The 19287-nt window shown below is 38.4% G+C and overlaps 1 protein-coding gene across 2 annotated transcripts in view; it reads left to right on the top strand.

The window, feature by feature from the left end:
• PPP2R3A (protein phosphatase 2 regulatory subunit B''alpha) overlaps positions 1 to 19287 on the top strand; it is a 147290-nt gene that overhangs the window by 98255 nt on the left and 29748 nt on the right. For both annotated transcript variants that reach the window (XM_053929347.1, XM_045199793.3), the window contains 3 exons: positions 11463 to 11638; positions 12183 to 12301; positions 14036 to 14142. In XM_053929347.1, coding sequence (XP_053785322.1) covers positions 11463 to 11638; positions 12183 to 12301; positions 14036 to 14142 — 402 coding nt within the window. The remainder of the gene's footprint in view (positions 1 to 11462; positions 11639 to 12182; positions 12302 to 14035; positions 14143 to 19287) is intronic.

Raw genomic sequence — 19287 nt, 5'->3', positions numbered from 1 at the left:
CTTTTGGCCTCTCTTGAAATTCCTCTAAAATGACAATAAAGATATTTTTCTTCAAGGAATATATCCATAATAACAAAAGATAAAGGAGAAGAGATAATAATAATAAAGATTTGCAAACCGGAAAGTAAATAAACTTGGCAGACTATTTGAATCCTAAGCCACTGGAGGTAAAGACCAAGAAGCAACTGGATATACTCAGCACAAACCTCCAAACATTCAGGACTTTGGGACACCAGGAACCGTGGAAGTGGGGGCAAGGTAAAGATAGAGCCAAAAATCAGGAGAGTTTATAGAAAGTTTGTGTAAAGAAACAGTTGATCTCCAGGAAATCTCCTCTACCCAGGCAGAAGACGGGTGTGTTATTCCCTGAAGAGTGTGCAATGGAGAGCCTCCAGACTGGGGGGCACGAGATCCAATTGAAGGTGTGGGTACTGCTTTGAAAACACATTAAATGAATACATGCATACTGAATGCTGAGATGACCAGACTTCATTTCTCACTCAACCTACAGAATTCTAGCAACCCATCCTACCTCTCTATGCAGAAAACTAAAAGATATTTTTCTGCAAAATTCTGTCCAGCCCAAGAATAAAAAACCTAAACATTTGACATCAGGTCATCCCCAAGGAAACAACCCAGTCAAATCATTGTACAGTAAATCTCAGAGTCAATAGACACATAGGTCAGAACTTTCAACCAGATTTTTAGCATTTACTCTTAAATACAAGCAGAGGACAAAGGATCACTAAATACCTGAGTAAAGCCTCTTATGTACCATACAGAAAGAAATAGCTGCGCAGTATTAGTATCATAGCCAGTGAGGTTTATCTGAGGAGCAGTTATTGCTAATTGAAAACAAAGAAATAGCCCTGGCTGGTGTAGCTTAATGGATTGAGTGCTGACCTGCAAACTGAAATGAAAGGTTGCTGGTTCGATTCCCAGTTAAGGCACATGCCTGGGTTGCAGACCAGGCCCCCAATTGGACACTTGCCAGAGGAAATTGATCAATGTATCTCTCACATGTCGGATGTTTCCCTCCTTTCCCCTCTCTCTAAAAATAAATAAATAAATAACCAAAGAAATACAAGTGGGGAATAACTTAGATGAAACAAGATTTCAGGGAAAAGAAACCTTCAGCAGCAACAACAATGAAGTTACTGATATCCTCAGACAGAGAATAGAAATTGCATTCACAGAATAGAAACAGAATGACACTTTTTATAAAAGGAACATTTAGAGAATCAAAAAAGAATTCTGGAAAATCAAAATTATGATAGCAGAAATGAAAAACAATGTTCAGAAGATAAAGAAACCCTTCCATAAAGAAAAAAAGAAGCAATAGAAAATACAAGATATGAAAATTAGATAACCATTCCAAAAAGTCCAACGTAATTGGAAACTGAAATGTGATTTAGGCTATGTATGTAATTTTAAAATTTAACCAGAAGAGACTGAAATCAGCAAGGTGGGTGGCATATAAGTTTTCATTGTTCACACCCTTTGCAGAAACATCAATTTGAACAACTATCTGTGTACAAAAATACCTTCACAAGATATAAGGATTGCAGATGAGAGGCTGCAGAATGTGGGTGGAGCACAGAAATAAGATGCATTGAAGAGGGTAGAAAGGAAAATCTCACATTACCCATGTTATCTGATCCCCTAAGCCCAGGCAGCTCAGCATGGAGAGAAACACCCTCCCTATGGGGGAAGGAGAGTGAAGTGATACCACAGAAATACAAAGGATCACAAGACACTATTATGAACATTTGTATGTCAGCAAATTGGATAACCTGGAAGAATGGATTACTTCCTTGAAACATACATCCTATCAAGACTGAAGCATAAAGAAATAGAAATTCTGAACAGACCAATAATGAGTGAGGAAATAGAATCAGTAATCAAAAACTTCCCCAAAAAGAAAAGCCCAAGACCTAATGAATTCTCGGGAGAATTCTCCAATCCTCAAACTTTTCCAAAATTTTTAAGATTTTATTTATTTTTAGGGAAAGGGGAGGGGAGGGAGAAAGAGAGGGAGAGAAGCATCCATGTAAGGGAGAAACATCAACGGGTTTCCTCTCATACACACCCCAACCAGGGACCAAACCCTCAACCCAGACATGTGCCCTGACTGGGAATCAAACCAGCGACTGTTCACTTTGTGGGACCATGCCTAACCAACTGAGCCACACCAGTCAGGGCAAACTTTTCCAAAAATTTTTTAAAGGCAAATGCATTCAAATTCATTTTATGACGCCAGCATTACCTTTATACCAAAGCCACACAAGGGCACTACAAGAAAAGAAAATTACAGTCCAAAACTCTTGATGAACAAAGATGCAGAAATTCACAACAGAATGCTAGCAGACTGAATTCAACAGCACATTACAATGTTCATACACCATGATCAAGTGGAGTTTATCTCTAAGATGCAAGGACGGTTCAATATACGCAAATCATTAAGTGTCATGTACCACATCAACAGAATGAAGGATTTCCTTTTTGGTTCAGTATTTGTTTTTTGTTGACTTTGCTGTTGGTGTCAGATTTTAAAAATCATTGTCAAGACCTATGTTATGGAGCTTGTCACCTGTTTTCTTCTAGGAGTTTTATGGTTTCAGGTCTTACATTCAGTTCTTTAATCCATTTTGAGTTAATTTTTGTGTAGGGGTAAGATAGTGGTCCAGTTTCATTCTTTTGCATGTGGCTGCCCTTTTCCCAACCCCACTTATTGAAGAGAATGTCTTTTTCCCCATTATATATTCTTAGATCCTTTGTCATAAATCAGTTGACCATATATGTGTGGGTTTATTTCTGGGCTCTTTATTCTATTCCATTGATTTATGTTTCTGTTTTTATGCCAATACCATACTGTTTTGAATACTAAGCTTTGTGGTATATTTTGAAATCAGATAGTGTGATGCCTCCTGCTTTGTTCTTGTTGCTGAAGATTGCTTTGGCTATTCACATTCTTTTGTGGTTTGTAAAAATTTTAGGACTGTTTGTTCTATTTCTTTGGAAAATGCCATTAGAATTTGATAGGGATTGCATTAAATCTATAGATTGCTTTGGATAATGTGGATATATTAACAATATTAATTTCAGGGTAGATAAAAAACATAAATATAAGTCGTGACACCATAAAAGTCCTTCAGGAAAACATAGGCAGGAAAATCTCAGATATCTCACACAGAACTATTTTCACTGATATGTCCCCTAGAGCAAGGGACATAAAGGAAAGAATAAACAGATGGGATCTTATCAAAATGAAAAGCTTCTGCATGGCCAAAGAAAACAGTATTAAAATAAAAAGAGAACTAACCGTATGGGAAAACATATTTGCCAATGATACCTCAAACGAAGGTTTAATCTCCAAAATATATAAAGAACTCACATGACTCCATTGAAGAAGACAAACAACCCAATTAAGAAATGAGCAAAGGACTTGAACACTTCTCCAAGGAGGACATACAGAGGGTCCAGAGACATAGGAAAAGATGCTCAGTATCGCTAGCTATCAGAGAGATGCAAATTAAAACCACAATGAGATACCACCTCACACCGGTCAGAATGGCCATCATACCCAAAGCAACAAACAACATGTGTTGGACAAGTTGTGGAGAAAAGGGAACCCTAGTGCACTGTTGGTGGGATTGCAAACTGGTGCAACCACTGTGGAAAACGGTATGGAATTTCCTCAGAAAACTAAAAATGGATCTGCCATTTGACCCCGCAATTCCACTGCTAAGATTATACCCTAAGAACCCTGAAACACCAATCCAAAAGAACCTATGCACCCCAATATTCATAGCAGCACAATTACAATAGCCGAGTGCTGGAAGCAACCTAGGTGCCCATCAGTAAATGAATGGATCACAAAACTATGGTACATTTACACAATGGAATTCTATGCAGCAGAGAGAAAGAAGGAGCTCCTAGCCTTTGTGACAGCATGGATGGAACTGGACAGCATTATGCTAAGTGAAATAAGCCAGGCGGTGAAAGATAAATACCATATGATCTCACCTTTAACTGGAACCTAATCAACAAAACAAACAAGCAAGCAAAATATAACCAAAGACGCTGAAATTGAGAAAGGGCCGACAGTAACCAGAGGGTAGAGAGGAGGGAATTTCAGGGGAAAAGGGTGAAGGGTTTATAGGAACAATTATAAAGGACGCATGGACAGTAATGGGGGGTGGGGGGCAGAAATGGGAGGGAGGTGGGGAGGGCTGGGGTGGGGGGAAAGGCAGAAAACTGTACTTGAATAACAATAAAATTAGGGGGAAAAATATTAATTCCAAAAGTCCATGAGCATGGAATATATTTCCATCTATGTGTATATTCTTTATTTTCTTTCATAACTGTCCTGTAGTTTCTAGTGTACAGATCTTTCACCACCTTGGCTTAATTTATTCCCAGGCATTTTATTCTTTTTGATTCAACTGTAAATGGGATTGTTAATTTCTCTTTCTGCTAATTCGTTGCTAGTTATATAAATGCAACAGATTTTTGTAATGATTGTGAATCCTGCAGTTGTACTGAGTTCATTTAGTCTAACAATGGTTTTGGTGGAGTCTTTAGGATTTTCATCTGCAAATAGTAACAGTTTTACTTCTTCCTTTCCAATTTGATGCCTTTTATTTCTTTTTCTTCCTTAATTACTGTAGCTAGGACTTTTGAGTACTGTATGAATAAGTGGTGACAGTGGGTATCCTTGCCTTGTTCCTAATCTTAGAGGAAAGCTTTCAGCTCTGAGTCTTTCATATATGGCTTTTATTATGTTGAGGTACCTTCCCTCTGTTCTCATGTTGTTGAGAGTTTTTATCATAAATGGATGTTGAATTTTGTCCAGTGCTTTTTCTGCATCTATTGAGATGACCATATTTTTATCTTTCATTTTGTTTGTCATCTGTCACAGTGGTATGTAGATGTTGAACTATCCTTGCATCCCTATAATAAATCCTACTTAGATCATGGTATGATTCTTTTAATGTACTGTTGAATTCAGTCAGCTAATATTTTGTTAAGGAATTTTTTCAACTACGTTCATCAGGAATGTTGGCCTGTAATTTTCTTTTCTTGTGGCATCCTTTTCTGGTTTTGTTACCAGGGTAATGCTGACCATGTAAAATGAATTTGTAAGTGTTCCCTCCTCTTCTATTTTTTCAAGAGTTTGAGAAGGATTAGTATTAATTTGGGGACATTGAGTAGAATTTACCAGTAAAATTGTCTGGGATAATAAAAGTAAACCAGTAAAATTGTTAGTTGGGATAATTTTAATTATTGATTCAATATCCCATTCTAGTAATTGGTTTGTTTAGATTTTTCTATTTCTTCATGATTCACTCTTGGTAGGTTGTATGTTTCTAGGAATATATCTATTTTCTTATGTTGTCAAATTTGTTAGTTATTTCTCCACTGTAGTCTCTTATAATCCTTTTTGTTTCTGTGGTATCAGTCACAATGTTTACTTTTTCATTTCTGATTTTATTTATTTGATGATTGTAGCTAAAGTTTTATCAATGTTATTTTTTTTTCTTGGTGATTATAGCTAAAGTTTTATCAATTTTATTTTTTTGATTGATTTTAGATAGGGGTGGGAGGTGGAGAGAGAGAGAAATGTTGATTTGTTGTTCCACTTATTTATACATTCATTGGTTGTTCCTCGTACGCACCCTGACCAGAGATCAAACCCACAACCTTGGCATAGTGGGATGATGTTCTAATCAACTGAGCTACCTGGCCAGGGCCCTGATTTCATTCTTCTAAAATTTATTAACACTAGTTTTGTGGCCTAACATGATCTGTTTGGAGAAAGTTCTATGTGTACTCAGAATGTGTATTCTGTTGCTTTTTGATGAATGTTCTCTACATATCTATTAAGTCCATTTTGTCTATCCTGTCATTTAAGGCCAATGTTCCCTTATTAATTGTCTGTCTGGATGATCTATCCATTGATAAATGTGGGATATTTAATAATATATTAAAGTCCCCTACTATTATTGTAATACAGTCATTTCTCCTTTTGGGTCTTGTCATATTTGGTTTGTACATTTAAGTGCTCCTATATGTTAGGTAGGTATGCTCCTGTATCTTAGGTAGGTATAAGATACTCCATATTTTATGTTAGGTAAATATTTACAAATGTCATATCCTCCTGTTGGATTGACCTCTTTATTATTCTGTAGTGCCCTTGTGTCTTATTACAGTCTTTTTTTAAAGTTTTATATGAAATAAGTATTAGCTATCTCAGCTTTTTGTTTGTTTGTTTCCACTTGCATAGAATATCTTTCTCTACGCCTTCGTTTTCCATTTCTTTATTACTTTATATCTGAACTGAGTCTCTTACAGGCTGCATATAGACTGGCCTTGTTTTCTTAAGTCATTTGAACACTGTTACTTTTGATTGGAGAATTTAGTCCATTTGCATTTAAAATAACTATTGATAGATCTATACTTATTGCCATTTTGTTAATTGTTTTATTACCGTTTGTTTCTTCTCATGATCTCTTTGTTGTTTGACTTGATTATTGTAGTGGTGACTTACTACAATGACTTACTGTAGTGGTATGCTTATATTTCTCTATTTTTGTGTATGTACTATAGGTTACTGCTTTGTGGTTACCATGAGGCTTATACATAATAGTTTACATTGAAAACAATCTATTTCAGTTGATAAGAACTTAGGCTTGAACACCTTCTGATGCTCTAATTTTTTACTCTCCCCCTTCCACTTTTTATGTTGTTTTTCTCTTGCTGCTTTTCAGGTTCTATCCTTGTCTTTTGATACCTTAATTGTAATGTGTCATGCGTGGTGTGGGTCTTTTGAATTCCTCTCATTTGGATCTCTGGGTTTTGTGGATCTGGATATCTGTTTCCCTCTCCATTTTAGGGGGGTTTTAGTCATTAGTTCTTCAAATAAGTCCTCTGCCCATTTCTCTCTTTCTGCTCTTTCTGGCACCCTGATGATGTGAGTGATTATCAGATTAATATTATGCTATAATTTCCTTAAACTACCTTCAGGGTTTTTTTTTCATTCAGATGCTCTAATTGGGTTAGTTCCACTGCCCTTATATAAGTTGACTTGTCCTTTCTTCTCCATTATCCAGTCTGTTATTAAACCCCTCTTGTATTTTCATGTTGTCATTAGTTAAGTTACTGTATTCTTTAGCTCTGTGACTTCTGTTCGGTACTTTCTTGTATTTTCTATCTCTGAAGTTCTTGCTGTGTTCATTCATTCTTCTGTGGAATTCAGTGAGCATATTTATGATCATTATTTTGAATTCTATCAGGTAAATCACTTATCTCCATATTTTTAAGGAATGTTTCTGGAGTTAACTTGTTTAGTTTGGAACATAATCTTTTGTTTCTTCATTTTGTTTGACTTTGTGTGTTGGTTTCTGTGAATTAGATAAAACAGCCACCTCTCCCACTCTTGAAATAGTGGCCTTGTGTAGGAGAAGAACCTTATTGTTCAACCCTGCCATAGTTCTTTGTTGTCTCTGAAACTTTGTGATTGTCCAAGCACCCTTTTTTATTTTTAATGGCTCCAAGTTGTAGAGGGTGTGCCAAGACCTGTCAGTGTCACAGAGGGGAACAGCTCAGCATGTAGATTCAGGCTGATTAAACGGCAGACCCTCAGGCAGCAACTTTTAAATTATGCAAATATACACAGTCTTGTGGGACTGCAGGCACAATCCCACCAGATCTAGGTGATTTGGAGGTGTCCCCTGGGCAGCAGTCACAAAAATCCAGGCACCAGATTAGTGTATACACTTCTTTCTGGGAAATACCAGTAAGCTGGAATAAGGCAGAGGGAGAACACAAAAATGGTGTCTACCAGCCTATGTTCCCTGAAAGCATCTCCATAGGCCCCTGGCTGTATTGCAAACATGAAGCCTGCCACTCAGGCTGAAGCTCCAGCACAAGCAAATAGGTCTCTTTCACAGAAGGACTAGGGATGTGTTTCAGTCTGCTGTGTGTGCAGTGCTCTAGGTGTGGTAGCCTGCCCAAAACTGTCTCTCCAATTGTTAGTCCTGTGGGACCTAGGAATGCAAACCACCCTGGCCACCAGACCCAGGAAGTCAATGGACATCCCTTCAGCAACAGCCAGAGAAACCATAGCTGTAGAAACTGGGGCGGATGTGTGTAAAAGCTCCCCTCTTGGAGATAGTGGTACTCTGGAACACATCAGAGAGAGAGGATGAAGACACTGCCCACCCTCCCAGGTCATGGAAAGGATTACAGTCAGACCTGAGATGTGTGTTCATTAGAAGCCTGGCCCTCTGGCTGCAGCTATGACAAAAAGCCTAACATGCTTCTTTCACAGAAAGACTGGGCTCCTATTTCTGTTGCCCCTTGCTGTGGCCTGAGGGCAGTAGCCCTTTAAGAACTCTTTGTTGGTTACAGTCCTGTGGAACCTGTGAGGATAAGCCCCAAGGGCCACTTTAGCCAGACAATCTACAGATGTCCCTGGCAGCAGCCACAAAAATCAAGACATCAAACAAGGGTATAAGCTTTTTTCTGGGAGATACCAGCAAGCTGAAGCATGGCAGCAGGGAGCTCAAAGATTGCATCCACCAGCCTCCATTGCCTGATAACACTTCCATAGGTTCCTAGATGTGTGCCAAACCAGAAGCCTGCACCTCAGCCCCAACCTCCTGGACAAATGAATAGGTCTCTTTCACAGAACGACTGGGGATGTTTCAGTCTGCTGTCTGTGCAGTGCCTGAGTATGGTAGCTTGCCAAGAACTTGCTCCAATTGTTACATCTCATGGGACCTGGAAACAGAGGCCCCCAACCTCTAGAGCCAGGCAATCAAGGGATAAAAGTATGGCACCAGAAGTCAAACCTAAGGTTTCAGATGTGTGTAAAAGCTCCCTGTTGGGAGATGCTGCACTCTGGATGGAGGCACAGGGAGAGGCCTCCACTGGCTGGAGCAAGGCAGAGTGAAAGTATAAAAATGGTACCTGCTAGCCTCCATCCCTGGAGAGTATCCCAGCAGGCCCTAGAGATGTGTTAAATTAGATGCCTATCCCTTAAACCAAGGCTTCAACAAGAAAATAGCCTCTTTCACAAAAAGTCTGGCCACTTCAATAAGCTGCTTCTGCACTGGGCCCTGCTGCATGTAGGTTAGTGAGCCCGTGAGCTGTTTAAGAAGTGTTTCTCATTTCACTATAAATTTGTTTGGTCTCATGGATGTGAGCCCCATTGGTTTTCAAAGCTAGATGTTTTGGGGAGTCATCTCTCAGTTGCAGGTCTTAAAATGTGCGGTTCAAACTCTCCACTCACAGGAGGAAGCTCCACGTTTTGAGTTCTCTCCCAATTATGGGTCACCATCCCAGGGGTGGGATTTATAATGAGTGTGTTTCAGCCCCTCTCTGCTTAAATGTGGGGTTTTCCTTTTTTCCCCAATATGTGGGAGTCCTCAACTGGTTCTTAAAAGAGAGGGTTTTAAAAGAATATTCCCCCTTTATGGAACTGTAGAGTTGGTGTGTTTGTGCAAAGAGTTGAGTTCCTACGCAGGCACCTTGAACTGGAACTCCTCCCATGTTCACTAGGTCATTATTCTCAATAACCAAGATATGGTGTCAACCTAACCTAAATGTCCATCAGTGGACAGATGAGAAAAAAAATGGTTTATATATGCACAGACACAACAAATGTTATTCAGCCTTTAAAGAGAAGGAAATCCTGTCATCTCAACCACATGGATGAATGTGGAGCACATTACGCTAAGTGAAATATATCAGGCACAGAAAGATATAAGTACTGCATGATCTCACTTTTAATATGTGGAATCTAAAAAAAGTCAAACTTCCTGGAGCAGAGAGTAGAATGGCAGTTACCAGAGGAGTGTGGTTGGCATAGGGAGACACTGGTCAGTGGGTGCAAAGGGGCAGTTATGTAGGTTGAATAAGTCTATAGCTCTAATATACAGTATGTTGACTATAGTTAATAATACTATATTAAATACTAGAAATTTGCTAATGGTAATTTTGTGTGGACATATGTTAAGTAGCTTTACTATATATATTTTTTCACTATGTGTATCAAATTATCTCTTTGCATACCTTAAATGCATACACTTTTTATTTAAATGTTAAAAAAATTAGTCACAATAAAAAGTAAAAATAAATATAAAATTAACTTTAATTATACATCTTATTTAACCCATTATATCTAAAATGTTATTTCAAGATGTAATTAATATAAAAATATTGATATTTTACTTTTTTTATATTCAGTCTTCAAAATCTGTGGTGTATTTCCACTTAAAGACATCTCAATTGAACTAGCCACATATGGCTAGTGGCTACTCTATTGGGTGGTACAGATTTGAATAACAGGAGTTCCAGAAAAACAGAATAGATAAGGAGAAAGAGGCAGGGAAGAAACAAAATAAGAAAGTTTCTAAGAACTTAAAGGATACTAGTTTCCAACTTTAGCAGGCTCCCAGAAGGCCCAGCAATTGATGAATTAGACCCAGATGAAGGTACTTCATAATATTTCAAAATACCAGTGACTCATAGAAACCTCTACAGGCTTCAAAGAAAATGAAAAAATTAAAAGACAGGATCACATATGAACATGACTTTAGACCTCCACCATAACGTATAGATAGAAGACAATGGATCAGTGCCTTTAAAACTCTGAAGGAAAAGCACCCCCAAGCTATAATTATATAACTAGCCAAAATACCAAACAAGTTAGGGGGAAGATAAAAGGCATTTTCAAGTAGTCAAGGTCTCAAAAAATTTACCTGCCATGCTACTGAAGAGTGTGTTACACCCAGCAAGGAAGTAAACCAAGAATGGGGAAAATGTGAGGTACAAAAAACAGGAGAAAGATGAAAGGATTCCCTAGGATGCAGCTGTGAGCCAGGCCTAGAGATCAACCAGTTCGGATTAGAGTAGGTCAGAAGGAGCTGAGGAAGACTTCAAGAAAATCTAATTAATAGAATACCTGATAGGACTAATTATGGGTGTAGAAAACTGGCAGAGATTTTTTGATTAAATTAGTAATACATACCCAGAAAACTAAGCAAGTAAGAGATAAAAATATAAAGTTATCAATTCTCATGTTCAGTAATTTAAATTATTAAGAAGTTGGGGAGGGTGTGTAGATAAAGTGGAATGAGCAGTAAAAGAGTTAAAACCTCATCTTTCTTAGTGTGAAATAACACTGTTCTTAAAAAGAAATGTTAAAAAGGAGCAATACAGGCATCTTATCTGAAAATACAAAGATAAAAAACAAAATAATCAGGTGTAGAAAGTGGTTGGGTCTAGAGAAGGGAAAATAAAGGAAAAAAGGGTCTGCCATTTCTTCTTGCAAATTATATAAAACTAAGTCTGAAGTATGCACATGTATTTTTATTTAAAAAAGAAACATGGGCAATAACTGTGAATGAATAAAAGACTTTTACCAGCCATTGCTGATGAGTGTTCCTGTCTCCTAGCATTGAGTATTGGTTCCGCTGCATGGACGTGGATGGGGACGGCGTGCTGTCCATGTACGAGCTGGAGTACTTCTACGAGGAGCAGTGCGAACGGATGGAAGCCATGGGCATTGAGCCCTTGCCATTCCATGATTTGCTGTGCCAGATGCTTGACCTGGTGAAACCAGCCAGTGATGGTAAGACTGAGTGACGGCCATTTTCACTGTTCACCTGTGCAACAGAGTGGGGCATATAATCCTGTTTGCACTGAATTATTTAACTCTACGGAAGCTTTCATACAGACTTCCCAAATACAGAAGTATTTAAATTTCTCCTTTACTATTGGTGTAGAACCAACAATTGATGGCAAGTCCTGTTTAAGAAGTGGGATTTTTTCCATAGAAACAGAAAGCAATTAGTGATTGCCAGGGGCGGGGAAGGGGTCAGGTAAAGAGAGATGGGGGTGGCACTGCTTGATGAGAGAGTAGAGTTCCCTACTGACAGGTGAAGAAAATGTTAAGGAAATCAATAGTGGTGAGGGTTGCACAACATTGTGAATATACCAAAAGCCACTGAATTACACATTTTAGAATGGTTAAAATGTGAATTTTACCTCAAAAAAAAGAAATGGGATTTTTATAATAAAATAAATGTATACATATACTTTTTAAACTTCAAGAGAAGTTTTTTTTTCATTTGCCAAAACAGCTCTTGGAATTTACCAGCTTTGTTTTCATGTAGGCAAAATAACTCTGCGAGATCTGAAGAGATGCAGAATGGCTCACATCTTTTATGACACTTTCTTTAATCTGGAGAAATACTTAGACCATGAACAGAGAGATCCGTTTGCAATCCAGAAGGTAACAGTATAGTTTTAAGTTTTATTTGAGGGTTGCACTATCAGTGGCCGTATGCTACAGGCAAAATGGTTTTTGTCTGCAGGAATCGCGATACTTAAAGAGGTAACATTTAAAACATTTCATCACATACTGAAGAGAGAGAATAAAAGGACTAGAGCACATCTCTCCTGACAGCTAATCAAGTATAGTATAGGTAACCTGCATTTGCCCATCATTGAATGAATTTTATGACATGTGTGTTGTTACATATACATTAGGGGCTAGTTATAAAAGTTTTTTTTGAAAAATACTTCTAACTTAAAAAATGTATCAAGAGCACATCTGTATTAGAAAGTATGTTGGGTTTGATTTAATTGTATCATTCATGTCCAGGATTACATGGTAAATAGCTTTCCCCATCATGATGAACACTGGAAGGTCTCTGTGATAGCCTTCAGATAATACAACACTTTTTCAAGTGTTAATGGTTGCTGTTCATGACTATCAGTTTGAAATCATTGCACACCTGAATAGAGATGAGCACCCTTCCCCATACACAGAAACCTGTGGACCCTCAAAAAACCTGGATATATGATCCCTGTCAAAAACAAAGAGCAGGATATCACCACTTCCTCTTCTATATTCTCCTGTTTTAAAAGTAAAAATTATGTTGATAGAAAAGGACTGTCTCAGTGGGTCCTACAGGGATACAGCCACAGGAAACATAGTGTTTTCTTTCCACAAGATGCATAGCTTTTTGACCTAAACAGTAATGAGAATAGTAATGAGAATCACCTCCTAAAAACAAATATTCATTGCCAATTTTACAGTTGCTAAAAGGGTGGGGCTAAGTTCTAAAAATGGATTGAGTATACTAATTAACACATTGTATGTTCATTCTTAGGTACTTGCATTTTTCTAGACATAACTAACCTTATATCATAGGAAAATGCTAACTTATTTACATGATGGAAAAACATTTTACCTGGAATATATAGTCCAAGATGCTGCCCATATTGTAGAAGGGAAAGAAAATGTATGGCCTTTTCCCTCTTTATTTCTTGTATTTGTGTTACAAATTTTACTTTTAAATGTATACCTTTAAATTTTGCTTTTCCTTATAAGAGGTAGTAGTTATCAATATTTGTTCTGATGTGCAAAAAAAAATGATCAGTCAGAAAGTGCTCAATAAATTCCAGGTGCTGTGTCAAAGAGACACTGGTTATGTGGAGATGAAAAAGACTCAGAATGTAAAGAATGGGTATATAGAGATGAAAGAGAGCCAAAGGTGGCAAACAAGCATATTCAGTATAGCAAAGGAAGTGATTTGAGGGAGAAGGGCTGTGTCCAGAAAGACAGCACAGATGACATGGTGTCTTGCCTGTCCTTTAAAGAAGCAGTAAACATTTGCCAGGGGAAGGAAGGAATGGGACATCCCAGGTGAGCATACATAACCCACTAGTCACTCCAGATAGATGCTGGGCAAAGTGCAAGCAAAGAAGGGACTAGAGAAAGGTCTCTGGTGGCAAGGCTAAGGAATCTAGACCTAAAGAATCTAGCTCCTGGAAAGTTCATTGTAATTTTGTGATTGGAAAATCACCTTAGGAATGTTACTTTAACACTTCTTTTAACATGTGGAAATGAAACACTTTCAGATAAGTTTTTTTCAGTGATCTATAACATTTGTGATGACCTATCTGCAGTTCTTTGTCTTTGATTATTTTTATTTCCTCTGGCTATACTCTTTCCATTCAGGATGTGGAGAATGACGTGCCTGAGCCCTCTGACTGGGACAGGTTTGCTGCTGAGGAGTACGAGACTCTTGTAGCAGAGGAGTCTGCCCAAGCACAGTTCCAGGAAGGGTGAGTGAATCTCCCTCTGTCTCCTAGAACTTTTTTAGCAGGGGTAAATATCAGGAACATTAAAACCACCTTAAAAAAATCAAGCTAGTAATCCTTTCCTATCTTTGCCATTTTTGGATATCATAAAAATAAGTGATTTTAACAACTTTGGTTGCATGACTATTTTCCCCAGCAGTCTTTCTCTTCCCTTCCTAACTAATTTCCTGAAGAATCTTCTCGTGTCCCACTTCTTTAATGCAGCTGTACCTTTCATGGTATAGGCATACTGCTTTGTTAGTGATGTAAGTAAGCTCCGTAAATGTGGGAGGAGACCGAAAGAACTGAAGCTTTTTTAAATAATAAAGATGACTGTGTTTAAAACAAACCTTTATCATATATGGTGTTCTGCACTCAACCCTGAACAGGAAGTAACTTCTACATAAAATTTATTATAGTATATAATTCCATAAAAGGAATTAATTACCATGGTAAGAAATTAAATTATGAGGCTTTCACTCATAGAATATTTTCACTGCTTAGAATATTTCAGTACCTTTATAATTTGCTGGCTCTTTCCATTGCCTAGCAATTCCTTTACCAGTTTCTCTAATTCTTCCTTAGTTATTGTTTTTCTAAGGCTCTCAATTAATACTTGTTATTAATATAATACGTTTTTGACTAGGCAGTACATTCATATATTTAATATTCAAAAAAACAAAAGATTAGTCAAACGTTTCCTACTACTCAGTTTTCTTCCTTGAACCAACCACTGTTATCATTTCTTCTGTACCATTCCAAAGGCACTCTCACACTCTCACATATATTTACAAATATGGAGAGATAGATGCACACACATATAGACATGTATACACACATATGCACACAAATACACATATACATTCTTTTTTTTCTTACACATATGGTAGCATACTATATTCATTGCTTGTTAACTTGCCTTTTCAACACTTATATGAAGTTTTTGTTATACCAAATGAGTCAGTTCTAGAGCTCTGCTGTATAACATACTTACCCATAGTTAAAAATACGGTTTTACACACTTATAAAATATGTTAAGAATTCAGATCTCATGTTAACTATTCCTACAGAACACACACACGCACACAAAAATATAGGGAAATTTTTGGAGATGATGGATATGCTTAATACCTTGGTTGTTATAATGACATCACAGGTGTATACGTATGTCCAAACTCATCAAAAGGTATTCATTAAATGTGTAAACTTTTTTGTATATCAAATAAACTTCAATAAAGCTAAAAACAATAACAGCAAAGATTGGAAGAAAACCACGGTAATCGAAGCACTTGTATTTTATGATCACTGGGGTATAAATGAGGCTTCACAAATATTTTGGGGTCCTTGAGGAATAAATTAATGAAAGCATAACAGAAGATTGGGGGAAAGCAAACCAATAAAATTGGAGGCTCTTCTGTAAATGTAGCTAATGAATGTGTTTTTTACAACTCCACTGTGTTGTTACACCATTATTTTACAGTCCTCTGTATGTGGACAGTATAATTCTAATAGTTCACTTTAGAAATATAATGTTATTGTGCCCTGGCTGGTGTGGCCCAGTGAATTGAGCACTGGCCTGCAAACCTAAAGGTTATTGGTTCAATTCCTAGTCAGTGCACATGCCTGGGTTGCAGGCCAGGTCCCCAGTTGGGGGTGTGCGAGGGGCAACTGATCTGTGTATCTCTTCACACATTGATGTTTCTCTCCCTCTCTTTCTCTCTCCCTTTCCCCCTCTGTAAACAAATAAAAATCTTAAAAAAAAAAAAAAAAAAAGATAACACCTGTTTGGATAATGGACTCTTAGTTTAGGGTTATTTAAAAAAAAAAGAAATGTAACGTTGCAATGAATAATTTTATATATGTGTGTTTTTATACACTTGTAGGATAAATTTCTAGATGTTTAGCAAACATAGCATACTTGCAAAGACATAGGAGGATTTAAGAAAAACCAACAAGAAATGGTGCAGACATCCAAAATTAGCAACAATGGGCAGCCATTTCCATACCTAGTCCAAAAGGACAAGGAGATGAAACCATCACCAGAATCCAAAGGTAGTAGCTATGGAGAGGGCCACTTGACAAGACTGTGACCTTCAGTAATGGGATTTAGCCAGCATATGGCAACCCAGCTAAGAGACAGCTGCTTAAACAAATACCCAATTTCATTCTCTTCATATTCTTCAGTATCCTGCTGGCATTCTCCACTGTTTTTCAACCAGAAACCAACAGATAAAAGAACACATTGATGTGGTCCATTTGGGTCTGCCTCAGACACAGAGCTAGGGGAAGAGTAGATCTAGAGGGATAAACAGAAAATATCCAGGTCAGTAAATAATGTCAAATAGTCTTCTATAGAGACTATATCATTTTTTATCCCTACAATTAAATCTTTAATATCTTTTTTGAGAGTACTGAGAAAGCCATCACCAAACCACCTTCTTTAACCTGGTGATTTCCTTAATATGCTCAGTCACAAAACTGGGGTCTCATTTTTATAATAATGACCTAGAAAACCTTAAAATCATTCATCATTCATTGATTATCCTGAGCCTGACTCCATGAGAAGAAAAGAATGGCAAGTGGATTCACAAACATGATTTAAAGGTTTTTTTGGCATTGAGCATCCTTAGGAGGAATTAGGGCAAGTTTACTGATCTTATCAAGCAACATCTAAGTATCTAATAGGAAGATGAATAAAATTATCCTATATATATACACAGTGTAATCCCATGTAACCATTATAAATCATTTGGAGGCATATTGCTTGACTATCATAAAACTAGGGAGATGGAAAAAGGCTTTGAAAGATCGAGTAAAATGGGGCCTAGCCAGGTAGCTAGCACAGTTGGTTAGAACATTGTCCTGATCGGCCAAGGTTGCAGATTTGATCCCTGGTCAGGATACATACAAGAATCAACCAAAGAATACATAAATAAGTGGAACAACAAATGGATGTCTGTCTGTCTGTCTGTCTGTCTCTCTCTCTCTCTCTCTCTCTCTCAAATCAATAAATTAAAAAGGATCAAGTAAAATGGAATAGAAAAGAACAAAATTAAGTATATGTAAGGAAAACTAAAGGGATCTAACATATATATTACATAGAAGAAATAGAATAGAAAAAATTCAAGGATAATGGAAAGGTTCTTTTGAAATAAAAGAAGACATGAATCTAAAAGGTCAGGTTCTGTTATACAAGATGAATATATTCAGGAAACACTGACAATGATTGACCCCAGATGTGTGGTGAATTTACCAGAATTTAAAGGGTAAACAAAAGTATATTTGGGGAGGGGTCCATTTTTCAAAGTGCAAGTCACCAGAAAAGGGGGGAAAAATCAGTCTTGCCTCAGATATCTCCACAGTAAAAATGAATGCTGAAATACCATGAAACAATATTTACAACTTTCTCAGAGAAGGTCTATTCCCTGAAACTTCACGGTAACCCAAGGTGATGTTCAAGCATAAATACACAAATGGATATTTTTAAACGTTTAATAACTGGAGGGAATATAGCACCTGTGAGCTTTTCTTTAAAAAGGACATAATCATAAAGCCAAAAGACAAACCAAAATAAAAAGCCCAGAAATAAAGCAGCCGTAGTGGAAAAGAAATAACAGTGTGACATCAGCCTCATGGCAGAATGATAAGATTCCTTTGTTTCTCCCCTTAAATTTACAAGTCAGACAACTATAACTCAACAAACAAAAATACCTGAAAGATCCACCCAACGCTACATCCAAAGGTGTGCCTGTTGGGATGCGTACAAAGACAGGACAAGAATAATGGTTGCAGATGCGGTTGGGTGCCTACTACAGCTCCAGCGAGCATGGTAGCAGTAGAGAAGTTGAGCTGCAGCCCTCACACTATGGCCTGGAGTGAAAGAGGTTCAGAAGCAGTGTTCCTCTGAGAAAAGGCATCTCCTTTCCTCCCTCCCCATCATGACAGACCCCAGTAGAGGTGCTGACAGCCGTTGCTAATGGGGGCAGAACCAAAAGATTGCAAACTTTCACCCCTTGCACCACCCATCCTGGCAGAGCCTGGTAAAGGCAATACACATGCCTCCAAAAACATGGCTACACCAGGGACCCAAACAGGAAATAGTACTGGGAGCTCACAAAACCAGTTCTCTGTCACCTACCATATGACCCCCACCACAGTGGTGGTGCCCCATAACCCAGGAGAACCAGTCACAGGGGACACCCATTATTCCAGTGCATACATGGCATTTTCTGTAACTGAAACAATGTCACTCCACTGTGAGCCCAGAGGCATATATAGTGCAGGTAACAGAAAACAAAAACTTGTGCTATAACACCATCTAATGGAGAAAAACAAAAGTACCCTGCCTATCAACCTGCTGAATTATTGGGATCAAAACAGTTCAGTCCTTTGTAGGCCAGGCCCCCAGTAGGGGGGCACACGAGAGGCAACCACACATTGCTGTTTCTCTCCCTCTCTCTCCTTCCCTTCCCCTCTAAAAATAAATAAATATTTTTTTAAAAAAGAATGCAGGCTTTAAGAAAAAATAACTGAGAGAACCAAGATGGCGGTGTAGGTAGACACACTGCACCTCCTCGCACAACCAGAACTGACAGAGAATTGAACGGCAAGGGGGTGACACCAAGGAAATAAAAAATAAACATTCATCCAGACCAGTGGGAGGGGCAGAGACGGGCACGGGGGGGTGGAGAGGACTCGCGTGGCTGCGGCGGGACCTAGACTGGCGGAGTGTGGGACGAAGGGCGCAGGCAGTCTGACCACTAGCAGACCCTGCGGCCCCACATTCGTGCACAGATAAACCGAGAGGGCCGGACTCAGAGTGGAGGAGAGCGGGGCAGGCAGAGCAGTGGGTAGCACCCCGCGGCCCCACATTCGCACATAGATAAACCAGCGGGGAGCGAAGCAGACTGCGCAACCCAGGGCTCCAGCTCGGGGAAATAAAGCCTCAAACCTCTGATTGAAAACGCCTGTGGGGGTTGGGGTGGCAGCAGGAGAGACTCCCAGCCTCACGGGAGAGGTCATTGGAGAGACCCACAGGGGCCTAGAGTGTGCACAGGCCCACCCACTCGGGAACCAGCACCAGAGGATCCCATTTTGATTGTGGGTATCGGAGTGAAAGATTGAAATCCA

Source organism: Desmodus rotundus, chromosome 8, assembly GCF_022682495.2.
Source record: "Desmodus rotundus isolate HL8 chromosome 8, HLdesRot8A.1, whole genome shotgun sequence".
In the NCBI taxonomy this organism is placed as follows: domain Eukaryota; kingdom Metazoa; phylum Chordata; class Mammalia; order Chiroptera; family Phyllostomidae; genus Desmodus; species Desmodus rotundus.
This window is presented reverse-complemented; position numbering and strand designations above follow the sequence as displayed.